General features: G+C 41.3%; 1 protein-coding gene across 1 annotated transcript; it reads left to right on the top strand.

Moving 5' to 3' along the window:
- Positions 1-501: 501 nt before the first annotated feature.
- Positions 502-9,099, top strand: LOC133766384 (NADH dehydrogenase [ubiquinone] 1 alpha subcomplex subunit 9, mitochondrial-like). Its single transcript, XM_062200041.1, has 2 exons — positions 502-588; positions 7,738-9,099. The coding sequence occupies exons 1-2, from the start codon at positions 502-504 to the stop codon at positions 8,974-8,976; spliced, it is 1,326 nt and encodes a 441-aa protein (XP_062056025.1). The 3' UTR covers positions 8,977-9,099.
- The last annotated feature ends 5,825 nt before the right edge of the window (positions 9,100-14,924 follow it).

The following is a 14,924-nucleotide window of genomic DNA, read 5'->3' as shown; positions in this document are numbered from 1 at the left end:
TGTATTTTTTTATAAAAATGAATCCTATTGTTGATGCCTAAAGATGTTTCAAAATTTATTTCAGCAAGCTCTTCTCAATGCCATGTGCACATGCATGAAACACTGCAACCCCCATACTTTGGTAGACTGACATGAGGTAAAAGAAAACAAGCTTAGAATCACCCCTGTGAACCTCCAAAGACAATCAGGAGATTCCACATGAATTGTGCAAATTTAAAACTTATTTTCTTGAATCAACTCAACCTAGTATTCAGGCCTGTATTTCAATCAATACTGGCAAGATAAAACCAATAGCATCAACAGTTGAATGTTACCTAGCCATTCAGTCTAACTTTTTACTGCTGAATTTGAATTTGATCAGGTGTGGATTTCAACTCAGTTGTATCATCATTCTTGCCTTGTAGATCATCCCTTTTTGTCCACAGTACTAATTTCAAAAATGCTGGATCAGAGGAGACCTTATTCAGTATCATGGCATTGAGAAAGAGGTGTCTGGTCTACATGCCTTTCTTGGGTCCTCACTGGCCCTCACGCAGGAGTAACTTCAACCTTGTCTTGGCATCGGCCTTGACCTGTACTGATGATTTAGTGAGTTGGCTGGCTTGTTGTCATCTGTTCACGTCACACAAGCATTTTGTTGTTGCTGCTCTTGGGAGAGTACTATTCTCTCTGCCCTCCCACATGCACACACATGCATGTGCATGCACACACACACACACACTGACCTGGTCAAACCATGTGGGCTTTCCCTAGTATAGCTGATTCTCTAAGCATCAGCTATTTACTAAAGTTCATTTTACAAGCTGTATAGTCCATGAGCTCTTCCACAGAACTGCCTTGTTCTTAAAAATGACTTCCTAAGAGAAGCATACTCAAGTTTTTTTCTGTATTCTTTGTTTCTTCTATTATGTACATATCTGTGCTTCTCTTGCTGTTCATGCATAGAGAATTCTTATCTGTATTCCTTGTTTTCTCTATTGTAGGCATACCTGGGATGGAGAGGGAGGGCAAAGGGACCAGAGAGCATGGGAAATATTTCTGTATATCCCCCTGTACTGCAGAAACCAAGCAATTCAAGACAGCAGATGTGCTGCCTGAAGCCCTCTCTCCCCAAACATGGCAAGCTGCTTTTTCCGTTCTACCTGAGCTGTCACACATTGTGTGAAAGGGATTTTTCAGACAATTATCTCCTCCTAGAGGTTCCCTATTGAAATCACTTAATTAACTTATTTTTAGATTATTTATGCCCTGTCTGAGAGGGTACAACACATAGGAGCTCTCAGTGTTGCCAGTAATGGGAGAAGAATAACAGATAAATGGAACTAAAAATTTCATAGTTCAACATAAACTGATGAGATTGTCTATTACAAATAATACCTATCATTGCTGCTGCAATTGTTACTCTCATCATTATTTTTATTACCTCCTTATTTTCACCTGCCTCTTACCTGTGTGATAGTTGCCAGAATGTTCTCAGGCATTCGCTAAGGATGCTATCACTTTGTAGCACCACCATGCAGGTTGAGGAAGCACAGGGCCTGTTGTCCACCTCTTGCTCCATGAGAATTCAGGTGGAAAAAATCATGAAATTAAGCCCCACATAAACAGGGAAGATATAACCACATTAGAAGTGCAAGTGAAAATAGTAGCACTTGACTTACATAAGGTGACATTTTGAACCTAGAAAATAGAAAAAAAAAATGTCTGTGAAAAATACAGCTATTGTGAAGGCTATAAATTTGCTCTCAAGATAAAATGAAGTTCATCTCAGATAAGGAAATTATAAGCTGCTAACAGCATAATATCTCTTGCCTCATAATGTAACTTATGCAATGTTATGGAGGACAGTGGCATATAAGATTTTTAATTTATTCTTGCAAACTTAACCTCCAACACAGTAAATAAAATATAATGAGTACTTATTAAATGCCTGATAAATAAAATTTATTTGATGTAATTAAAAGGGAGAGAGGGAGGGAGAGAGAATGGGAAGGAGAGAAAGGAGAGAGAGACAGAGACAGAGACAGAGAGAGAGAATATCTCCCATTTTCTGACTCACTCCCCAAATGCCTGCTGGGGCTGGGCCAGACTGAAACAACTATGAGCCAAGAACTCAGACTTGAACCATCACGTGCTGCCTCCTAATGAGTGCACTAGCAGGAAGCTAGAATTGGGAGCAGAGCCAGGACTTGAACCCAGGACTGAAACGCAGGCAGTGCAGTATGGGATTCAGGTGTCCTAAGTGACATCTTAACTCCTGCAACAGATGCTCACCTCTATTTGTTTCTGGTAGAAAGTGGCAAATTACAAATAAAAAGAAAGAATAAATATAAATTCATCAATGTCAGCTATTTATTCTAAAGATTTTAAATCTTAGGGAAGACAGAAATATTCATTAGTAACAATAACTGTTATCATTGGACTGGGCAAAAATTCCTGCCCAAAACAGTAATTCTGAATTATAGAGAATAACTATGCTCAAGACTCTAAAAGCAAATAGTGTATGTGAAACATTCTGAAAGTTTGTTTTTTGAACCATTCAATGATTGTGACTGTTATGCTTCTAAAAGGCATGTTTCAGCTATCTGGGAACATTATTTTTTTAAGATTTATTTATTTATTTGAAAGGCAGTTATAGAGATGCGGAGGCAGACAGAGAGAGAAAGAGAGAGAGAGAGAGAGAGGTCTTCCATCCACTGGTTCCTCTCCAGATGGCCACAACTGCTGGAGCTGTGCAGATCCAAAGCTAGCAGCTAGAAGCTTCTTCCAGGTCTCCCACGATGGTACAGGGATCAAGGACTAGGGCCATCTTCTACTGCTTTCACAAGCCATAGCAGAGAGTTGGATCAGATGTGGAGCAGTCAGGACTCGAACCGGTGCCTATATGGGATGCGAGCACTGCAGGCAGTAGCTTTACCTGCTGTCACAGTGCTGGCCCTAGAAACTTTATTTTTATGCAGCATTTCTTTCTCTGGAATTTTATTGTGTTCACCTATTAGCTAACAGAAGTGGGACTTTTTTTAACGAAATTCCCATTTATAAGTATATCGACTACAAAAGTTTCAGTGGTACAATGGATCCAATGTTTGCATGCTTCCAAACTCGAGGAAAGGTATTAGAAAGCAGGCTTTGGGAAGTAATTGGATCATGAGTGTAGAGCCCCCATAGAAGCAGCAGTGCAACCCTGGAAGGAGTTTTCACCAAAACTCAACAATGCTGGCATCATGACCTCGAATTTCCAGTCTCTAGAACCATGACAAATTCATGTCGTCATTTATAAGCCACCCAGTCCATGCTATTTGTCATGGCAGCCCTAATTGACCAAGACACATAGTATTTATAATTGACTACTTTCAGTAAGCCAATGTCATCATTTGTTCTCAATGAAGCAAAGTTCTACTTGCTTATGTGTACAGAGAAAGGAAAAATGTTTCTTCAATATAACCTCAGCCGGGACATAAGGCTGTACATCTTTGATGCAAAGGAGGGGATTGCATGACAAGGTTAAGTTGTGCATTTAACAGACTGAGATGTATGGGTGGTTATTGTCAATATGAAATACAAAGTATGTAGTACATGCAAACTCTCCAAATGTGTGAAAGTTCAGGGCATTGATCAGCAGAATCAGAAACCAGCAAAAATTTAACTGTGATCAATTAAAATACACAAAAAATGATGGGGTGCAGGGAGGGGGGAGATCTGGGAGTTATTCCTAAGGTCATTCTAACTATTTAGTTGCATTTGCATGCTAATTATTTTAATAAATGTTCACTTAGTGCTATCTTGTGACAGGCACTATGTGGTTGTGCATATAAAACACTCAATAAGGCAGACAAAGCCCTGAATACACAAAGACAAAGAATGCCTGGCTTCTCCAAGCGCATTACTTTCTTAAGCACTTTGAAGTCCCAAGACAGAGGATGCTCAAGAGATCATTCTGGTTAATGCCACTCTTAGGATCATTGGTTACTATCCTCACCCTGTCTTTTATGACCTTGTCTAAATATGATCCGAGTCGGCAAACCCTAAAGGCTTCCATAGCCTTGGCATCTCATGACGAGAGCCTAGGGTGGTTACTGGCTCCATAAACTAGTGTCAATTTATTGGGTCAACAACAGGAGTCACTGTGCACTTGCTCCTCATGTGGGATCTCTGTCCTCAATGGCTATACATTGTGATTTAATGCTACAACTAGTACTCAAACAGTATTTTTCACTTTGTGTTTCTATGTGGGTGCAAACTGTTGAAATTTTTACTTAATATATAGTAAACTGATCTTCTGTATATAAAGAGAATTGAAAATGGATCTTGATGTGAATGGAAGGGGAGAGGGAGCGGGAAAGGGGAGGGTTGCGGGTGGGAGGGAAGTTATGGGGGGAGGAAGCCATTGTAATCCATAAGCTGTACTTTGGAAATTTATATTCCTTAAATAAAAGTTTAAAAAAAGAAATCATTCTGGAATTTCTTAACCAGTATGTTTTGAATTGTGATCAAGTAAAAGGAAATGTTGGATCCTGCAAAGCCATCCAGGAGGCAACACCAGGGTCATCCTCTCATACCTGTTTATATCATTTCTTTCTCCTGTACCCCCACGTCCACTGTTTCCTGCCCAAAAAAATCTGACTAATCCTTCAAGGCTTAAGTCACTCTCTACCTTTCCTCTGAAGCCCTCCGTGAAATTCCCCTAACCAGAATTACTTACATCACAAGATGCCTCTTTGCAGCATTAAATGCGTGTCTCTATTAAATCACTTGACAGATTGTAGTAACTGGTTATGAGTTTGTGTTTCCTATGAGTCCACAGAAGTTAGAGTGTCTTAAACACTTCCTTGTCACTAACTCTCAGAATTATTTCAGTTTATAGAAGATTCTCAACAATATTGAATCAATATTATGAGAATGCATCCTGCACCCGTTCAAGTTTGTTTGTTTGTTTGTTTGTTTTTCCTTCCCAAGGGCACTCTTTAAAAGAGCTGATTGACATCAAGTTCTCTCCAGAGGAATGAGCAGAGCCCTGATGGTGACATGCTCTTTAACAGGGACTAAAAGGCTAAAAAATGAGGCTGTTTCCACCATCATGTTCCTGTAAAGAAATGTGAACCACAGAAACCTCGATGTATTATGGATGTGACTTGGAAGGCAAGGAGGAGCAGCTAAGCACTACCTGGGCTGAGAGAGAAGAAACAGCGAGGGACAGTCAACAGACCTGGACATCTGGTAGAGAAGAGGCACCTCGGCCAGTGCTCCACTGTGCCACAGTTGAGTGAAAACTGCTTCACATCCTCATTGTTCTTATAAGTGGCTAGTAGCAGATCATTTACTTTTTAAAAACTCATGTTTCTCCCTCAATATATTTTATTAGATAATTGGTGTGTTAAATTAATTAAGGTTTATGAATATTTATGAATATTCTTGGCTTATGGACATAGTAAGCATGAAATAAATATTGATTGTATTTGTGTAAGTTGGTAAAAAAAAGATATTTTTAATATCACTGAATGGAGAATTTTTTAAAGGAAGAATCTGAAACCTGGATAAGAATTCAAGATGTTTCCTGAAACATTGAATCAAGCTCCTCCGATTGATATCCTGAGGGGGTGAGGTCCCAGCCAGTGTGGGTGACACTATTATGGACTGACAAGACAAACCTGCAGCAGTCTCAAAGATGACCCGGACTCCAGTTAACCGGCAGTACTTTATTTCAAATGCTAGATAATTAAAGACGCATTTGTTGAAAGCTTTGTACTTCCCCGCAATGAACAATACTCACTCTTTTATAACAATGAGATTCCCCAGCCATATCCTTTTTCTTTCTCTCATGCTGTTGGTAATATTCCTAAAACACATTAGTCCCCCTGTTTGCCTTAAAAGATGCTGTCCAGCACATACAATTGAATCTCTCTGTGATGAGTGAGCATCCTGCTGCCTTGGGGGAATCCTATAGAACCTCCAGGATCCTGGTACAGTGATTTGCTTGTAAATATAAAGAATACAGAAGATTGGTCTGTGTCTGTTTGACCCTAGGATATACCTTGAAAGTCACTGTTTAGAGAAAAAGCAAAAACCTTTCCTCCAGCTTATTTTCTTGTGAATTTCCTTTTTACTAAAATGAGGCACAAAGAGACACAACCCTAATTCATGGAGGCTTTATTGGAATCCCATTAATGGGATAATACTGTATCTTATTTTGGACTAGTTGCTTTGGAATAGGAATGTGGGAAATGATCTTCAAATGCACCCCTGGATTCTTTATCCCAGGAAGAGGTTTTATGTAAACATTTTCTATTAACTGTCGAAGGCTTAGAAACACTTAGGGAATTACCAGAGGGTTTTTGTGAACGTCTTTCTCAAATGTATTGACAAATGTCTGTGTCTTTCGTAAGTTGCAACCATCTTTTCCTTGTTCTCCTGAAAATATTTGATTCAGAATATGAAAATGCCAAGCCATGCTTCATTTATCTCAGCCTATTGTCTGCTAAGTGTGACTTGATAATTGGAAAGCCCTTGATCTTTAATGATTGCTCTAATGCCTTCATGTGCTTCACACAGCCCCTCTGAGCCACACTGCAGTCTAGAAAGCATTAAGCATAAGCAGCAGGGCTATTTTAATAGAAACGCTCTGCTACAGTGGTTTTGTAATGTGGACACATTTTTACTCTAAAAACGAGGCAGTTCAAAAGGATTACATTTGGCTCAAAATGAGTCCAGCATGTGCAATGTCTTTGTAGCAGGAAATCACCAGGTATTTCTGATGCAATTAGTAAATAGAAGTCTAAAAAGTCTTCTGTACATTCATAGGTAACCACCAGTGCTCCTCTCTTTCTCTCTCTCTCTCTCCCACTCCATCCAGAAAGAGCTCACACGACTGCTTAATTTTAAACACTTCTCCCTATATTAATTCCCTCATGAATCATTTAGTTTGTTGATGGTATTGTACTTGGTAAAATTATTCTCTTGATTAAACAAAATTATATAGGTTTGAAACTTTTAATAAAGAAGTGTCTAGTCTGCCAGAATAAAACTTTCCCAAACCCAGATAAGGCTCTGATCTGTCATCATTGCACCCACGTGTAATGCAATAAGTGGTAGCGCTGTATCTCTCACTGGCACTGAAAAGGGTACCTCTAACCTGTACAGAGAGCTCTGCTGAGCTGGGCGACCTTCTACCTCCCCTTCACCCATGCCTCATGAGGGAATGAATTGAACTCACATTCCTGAAGTGAGGATTATTTTATTGTATTCTTGATTCCCCCCCTAGGTAGACATGACCTAAATTTTCCCCTAGTAAGCTCAGAGGAATCATACACAAGAGACAGATTACGTCCACTCTTAAATACCCTCCTTCACAGGCGTTAGATGTTAGGATGACGTCCCAGTTACAGAGCTGGAGATCTGTCCCACTTTCCAATCACTTCTTTATGACTCAAACTCTTAGCAAACCCAGATGAGCTTGAAATACCAGTTACATCACACATTGACCCCGATCTCCTTCCATCCCTGCTCCCTCACAAGAAAAATCTCATGGTGGGTGACTTCCCACATCCCCAGAGCAGTCACAAGTTATTAGAAGCTCTTTTTTGCTGTTGAAATTCTCGATTTCACCATTCTTCTCCACCTCATAAAATAGGCGCAGAAAGAAAAAGTGGCATTCTTTAGAATTTTTATGCTACTGACTATTCCACAAGTAAGGGATCATTGACATTTGTATCAAAACTTTCTTCTGTGTGCTCACAATAGTTTACCCAGGCTTACATTTCAGAATCAAAGTTAAGGTTATCAGAACAGGAAAGTACACCCTTCCTTTGGTCAAGATTTACTTATTATTCTAAACACTGGGTTGACAAAAACCTCTGTGACCATTTTCTGATGAATTCTGAGTATTCACAAGGAAATGCAGCTGTCGCTGCAATAGCCACCTCCCTGAGTCATGGCCCACCCCATCGCCATCTTCACCATGCTGTTATACCTCATGGGAAAGGCGGGCGGTCCTCAGTCAGTGGGGTCGTGGCCACTGTGTTTGGAGCAACAGGATTCCTGGGCCGATACGTTGTCAACCACCTTGGACGTATGGGGTCACAGGTGATCATACCCTATCGATGTGATACATATGACATCATGTACCTTCGTCCCATGGGTGACCTGGGCCAGATTATTTTCCTGGAATGGAACGGAAGAGACAAAGATTCTATCCGGAGAGCAGTGCAGCACAGCAACGTGGTGATCAATCTTGTCGGACGAGAGTGGGAAACCAGAAACTTTGACTTTGAGGATGTTTTTGTGAAGATTCCCCAAGCAATTGCTCAAGTATCTAAGGAAGCTGGAGTTGAAAAATTCATTCATGTTTCACATCTGAATGCTGAGATTAAGAGCTCTTCTAGATATCTGCGAAATAAGGCTGTTGGAGAGAAAGCAGTGAGAGATGTGTTTCCGGAAGCCACTATCATAAAGCCATCAGACATCTTTGGAAGAGAAGATAGATTCCCCAATCATTTTGCTAATATTCGTTGGTTTGGTGGTGTACCTCTGATTTCCTTGGGCAAGAAGACAGTGAAGCAGCCAGTATATGTTGTAGATGTATCCAAAGGAATTGTTAATGCAGTTAAGGATGCAGACACCCGAGGGAAAACCTTTGTCTTCACTGGGCCAAATCGGTACTCCCTTTTTGATCTGGTGCAGTACATCTATGCCGTGGCTCACAGACCCTTCCTCCCATACCCCTTGCCACATTTTGCCTATCGGATGATAGCAAGACTCTTTGAAATCAGTCCGTTTGAGCCCTGGACAACAAGAGATAAAGTGGAGCGGAATCACATCACAGACAAGACGTTGCCTCACCTGCCTGGCCTAGAAGACCTTGGTATTCAGGCAACACCGCTGGAACTCAAGGCCATCGAGGTACTGCGGCATCATCGCACTTACCGCTGGCTGTCGTCTGAAATTGAGGATGCAAAGCCAGCCAAGACTGTCAACGTTTAGCGCCCTTGAGCAACCCTTGGATTTTGAGGTCATTTGGGTCACCTGGCTAGCAACCGACCCACATCCTTTAGGGAATCTGTACATAGTGATTAAGATCCCTCTATTAAAACACCCAAGGTTAAAAAAAAATTGCCTGGTGTACTAGTTACAATGCAAACTTGGTGTCAAGATAGCCTAAGGCTGTGTTTCTCCAAGCATAGCCCTCAACTAGCAACAGCATCCTCGCCAAGAAGCTGGTGGCCTGACCTGGACCTACAGGCTCAGTGCATTCAGACCACTTTACAATAATGTTGCGGATAGGGGCTAGTGTTTTAGCCTAGTGGTTAAGACACGCACACCCCCACATCAGAGAACTTGGGTTTCATTCACAGCTCTGGCTCCTGATTCCAGACTCCTGCTAACACATACCTGGAAAGCACCTGTGATGACTCAAGAAAATTAATCCCTGCCTACATGGAAAACCTGGCCTGAGTTCCTGCAGCCCAGCTCTGGCCCCTGGCCTCTGTGACCATTTAGGGATTGAACCAGAAGATGGCATCACTTCCTATCTGTGTGTGTGTCTTTCTCTGACTGTTCTTCCCTCCCTCCCTCCCTCCCTCATTACTTCCTATCCTCACTTTCAAAAAAATAATAAATACTGTAAACTGTATAGCTTATACACATCAGTAAGTTATTTCTTCTCACAGTTCTGTAGACCCGGAAGTTCAATATCAGGGAGCTGGCTTTCTGACGGCTTCTTGTTGAGTCCCCACAAGGTGAACGTCTTTGTAAGGGGCTGCTCCTGGGTCTGTTTTGTAAATAGCCCTAATACCCTTCATGAAGACTTCACTCTCATGACCTAACCAACTCCCAAAGTTTGCTCCTCTCAATGACATCTCCTTAAGGATTAAAATTTTATCAGATGAATTCTGGCAGGACACCAACAATGAGACTGTAGCATCTCTAGAATTTGAAATGCTGTTTAACAAGCATTCCAGGTGATTCTGAAGAACATTAAAGTTACAGAAGGACAGCCTTTGTGGAAACATTTTGCAACATTATGGAGCAAAACTGCTCATTTATCCCCAGGGAAAACTATCACATCCTTAGCTCCCTTAAGTGCATCTGAAGGAAAGTTCAAAGACACAAACTCTCACAGGTGAATTGCTTATAAGCTGTTGCCTTAAAGGGATGAGTTGGGCATGAACAATTAAGGTCAATGCTTGCAACAGGAATAACTGACAAATTTTAGAGATATAGTCTTTTCTATAAAGTAGATAAAGATATCACACATTAAGAATGAAATTTAATAAACCATTTTACATTCATGTTAATTATAACTGCATTCTATTGCTTCTAATAGGAAAAGTTACAGAATTTACAAATATGGTGGGCCTTGGGAGAAAGTGTTTCTCTTTAAAATGTTCTTACTAAGAACTTCATCGTGTAGAGTGATCTAGAAATGCCTTCCATGAGGGAGACATTTAATCCAATTTAGGAGTCTCTTCAAGGAGAATGTGCTGGCTTTATTAAAATCGCCAGGAGCTGGGACCTGTACTGTGACATATCAGGAAAGGCTGCAATGCTGGCATCCCCTATGGGCACAAGTTCAAGTCTTGGCTGTTTCATTTCCAATTCATCTTCTTACTATTGCGCCTGGAAAAGCAGCAGAGGATTGCCCAAGTCCTTGTGTTCCTGTATCCACTTGGGAAACCTGGATGAAGCTCCTGTCTTTACCTGACCCAGATCTGGCCATAGCAGAAATTTGGGGAGTAAACCAGTAGATGAAAGATTTCTTCTTCTCTCCCCTTCTCTCTCTGTAACTCTTCCTACCAAAATAAATAGATAAAATATTTTTTTAAATCCATAAAACAGCATCTCTATGAAGTTATTTTATCTCTGAGAATTGCTGTTTCTCCTTGAATTCATTTCTTCTGGTGAAAAGCAATAAAAATACATCATAAAATAATATATTAAAAAATCTTAATATCCAAACCCAGCAAAACTTCCAGGAAGGGATCAATTATTATTAAATCAGATGAGATCAGGTGTGTTCAGGGTGGTATGGCCGTAGAGGGGCCGGTGCTGTAGCGCAGTAGGTTAAAGCCCTGGCCTGCAGTGCCGGCATCCCATATGGGTGCCGGTTCTAGTTCCGGCTGCTCCTCTTCCATCCAGCTCTCTGCTATGGCCTGGGAAAGCAGTAAAAGATGGTCCAAGTCCTTAGGCCTCTGCACCTATGTGAGAGACCTGGAAGAAGCACCTGGCTCCTGGCTTTGGATCAGCTCGGCTCCAGCTGCTGCAGCCATCTGAAGAGTGAACCAGCGGTTAGAAGACCTCTCTCTCTCTGTCTCTACCTCTCTCTGCAACTCTGTCTTTCAAATAAATAAAATAAATATCTTTTTAAAAATTATTAAATCTACAAATTTCTATAAAATAAAAAAAAATGCTAGGGATTACATCTTGAGTATTAAGTTAAGAATATTTGTATCTTGGAGGAAAAGTGCACCCTACCTGAGTGTGTGAATTGTTCACATTACACTAAAAAAATATTTAGTGACAACCAACTTGGGAAGCAGTTTTCATCTCATGATCAGGAATACAACAGTGAACAGAAAAGATAAACTCCCTGCCCTCATGGGAGTTAATTCTAATAGAGATAATAGACAAAAACCAGGAAATACACAGCATAGGAGTAGCGTGATGAATTCGTAAAGGAAAGTGAACTGGGGTGAGGTGCTAGACAGAGAGGCTGCGCACTTCATTAACTCAGGAGATCACAGACCTTCTCCCTAAAGATAGGAGGAGGAGGGTGTTGTGTGATGAACTGGAGGAAGAACCTCCCCACAGGTGCCAAAACCCTGGCTTGGCAGTTGGATGAGCCCAGTGCAGAAAGATCATGAGGCCAGATGAGCAGAGAAAAGGGGGCTGGTAGGGGATGATGCTGACAAAGTGGGGTCTATGAGTCATGACGCGGGATGCTTTGCTTCATTTTAGAAGAAAATGGGCCGGCGCCGCGGCTCACTAGGCTAATCTTCCGCCTGTGGCGCCGGCACACCAGGTTCTAGTCCCAGTCGGGGCGCCGGATTCTGTCCCGGTTGCCCCTCTTCCAGTCCAGTTCTCTGCTATGGCCCGGGAGACTAGGAGAAGCACCTGGCTCCTGGCTTCAGATCAGGGCGATGCACTGGCCGTGGCGGCCATTGGTGGGTGAACCGACGGCAAAAGGAAGACCTTTCTCTCTGTCTCTCTCTCTCTCTCTCTCTCTCTCTCTCACTGTCCACTCTGCCTGTTAAAAAAAAAAAAAAAAGAAGAAAATGAAAATGGTATGTGGCATAACTTACAGTTTGAATAGATTACTGATATTACTGACGGGAAATGTGACTATAAGGTGGTAAGAATGAGTCAAGGGGCTGGTGCTGTGGCTCAATGGATTAAGCTGCTGCCTGTAGGAGTCGGCATCCCATGTGGGCACTGGTTCAAGTCCTGGCTGTGCAAATTCTGATCCAGCTCTGTGCTATTGCACATGGGAAAGCAGCGAAGGATGGCCCAAGTCCCTGGATCCCTGCAACCCACATGAGAGACCCAGAAGAAGTTCCTGGCTCCTGGCTTCAGCTTGTCACAGCCCTGTTTGTTGTGGCCATTTGGGGAGTGAACCAGGAAATCCAAGACCTCTCTCGGTCTCTCCTTTATCTCTCCAATTCTACCTTTCAAATAAAGAAATCTTTTTAAAAAATTTAAAAAGAATGAGTCAGTGGGAATACATTAGTGGAAAGAAATGGTACCATGTCTAGGTGACTGTTCTGAGGATGAAAAATGAACAGCTTTGGTTTACATGACAAGAATGGAACTAACTCAGCTTTCAGATTAGAGTATGAAAGCAATAAATGAACAAACGTTGACTATTACCTTTTCACTTAAGCATATGGGAGGATCCTGGGAAACATTGAGAAACTAACATGTTTAAGAATCCGAAGTGTGTCTGTGTGGTACATTTGATATCCTACTGTTTATTCAAGTGCAGATATTAAATAGATGGTTACATATGGAAGCTTAGAATTAAGGAATAATTCAGGACCAGAGATATCTGTAAAAAGTCAGCCATATATAGATGACATTCAATTAGATGGGGCTAGTCATTCACTCAAAAAAGAGATGTCATGAGTCCTTATTTGTAATGTTACCCTAGCTCCTCTCATCTGCTCTCTTCATCATGTGTTAGCTCCAGACCTGACCCAAAAGCTGTACTCTCTGCTTCTGGTTGTGGGTGAAGTTTATTTATTTCTCTTCCTTACTTTCCTGAAGCAAGAACTTGGTGATAAACAAAAGAGATGAAACATGAAAGGAGCTATAAAAATTTCCTTTTTCTAGGAGCTGTTGCTGTGGTGTAGCTGGTAAAGCGGCCTCCTAAAGTGCCAGCATCCCATATGGGCGCCTGCTCAAGAAGCAGCTGCTCCACTTCCAATCCAGCTCTCTGATAATGTGTGTGGGGAAGCAGCAGAGGACAGCTCAAGTGCTTGGACCCCTGCACACATGTGGGCGACCAGAAAGAAGCTCCTGGCTCCGGCCTTCAGATTGGCCCAGCTCTGGCTGTTGTGGCCATTTGAGGAGTGAACCAGAGGATGGAATATCTCTCTCTCTCCCCTCTTCTCACTCTCACCCCTCTTCTCTCTCTCTTTCTCTCTCTCTCTCACTTCTATTTATGCTTCTCTCTCTCTCTTTCTCTCTCCCTCTCTCTCGCTCTTTTTTTCTTCTCTCTCACTCCCCCACCCCTCCCTATTTGTAACTCTGCCATTCAAATAAATAAACAATATTTTTAAAAATATATAAAAATAAAAATGTCCATTTTCTATAAAAATATACAGGTATACCAGCTGTTATACTTTCCTGTTAAGTAAACAGTTTTCTATAATTTCATTGCAGGAGAGATTATCAGATGGCTGAGTGATTCTAGGGTGAGAAGACAATATAGTTTCATGTACTGTATTTCCAAAATAACCCGTGGATGGATTCAGGTTTTAGATATATTTTTACAGTGTCTTAGTTTCTTGGAAAGTTGCATTATACACATTCATCCTGACTCTGATAGTGCTTGAAAAGAACATAGGCACTGAAAAAAATTAGGTTACTATTTTTATATCACTGCTGGGAACCAGCAGAGACTGGGTGAAGTCATATAGGCCTTGGAACCTGATGTGGACCTGCAGCACTTTGAGTAAATCTTACACGGGAGGATTCACCCACTTACGCTCCACTGGGCCAGGAAGTGTCTCAGAAGTAGGAGGAGGGTGGGAAGCCTTGGATCTTTCCATTTAAGCACACAGAAGGGAGTTTTTGAGTCTGCATTATGTGATGCTGAAAGAGAAGGAGGAGGACCTAAATAAGGGAATGGATTCTTTGTATTCTTCAGCTGGATTTCAGAACTGAATGGAACAAAGCACAAACTTTTTTCTGTGAAACACTCTGTCCAGAATATATGATTCAAAAACAGAAAAGAAGCCCCACTCCATTATCCTGAATGTAATTGGAACGGTTTCTTGATCTATATTCCAGTAAGAAATATTCCAAGAATAGAACTAGGACAGCTTCTTTAACCCCTTAGAATGGGTTAAATTATGTTCTGTGTTCCTGTAACTTTACATTTATCTGCCATGTATCACATTAGAATGGTTTCTTCCACCTCTAGACTCCTCCCATCTCTAGGGTGCACCATGAGCCCAGTGCCTTCTTCTGTCTGATCAATCTCCATATTCCCTGTGTCCAGAGCAGCTCCTAGAATACAGTATATATTCAATAATTATAATTTGAAATGTTTTAAGTTTCATTAACAAGGAGGTTTGTTATTATTTTGATAGCAATTATCCCTTTACTTTTTTGCTCCTTTCTCTCTCCAAATGGAAAGATGGAAGCACTGGGGTGTTTGATGAAGATACTGTACACTTGAACAATAGTAGGAATAAAAACATCATCTTATG

This window comes from Lepus europaeus, chromosome 9 (assembly GCF_033115175.1).
Source record: "Lepus europaeus isolate LE1 chromosome 9, mLepTim1.pri, whole genome shotgun sequence".
NCBI lineage: Eukaryota > Metazoa > Chordata > Mammalia > Lagomorpha > Leporidae > Lepus > Lepus europaeus.
This window is presented reverse-complemented; position numbering and strand designations above follow the sequence as displayed.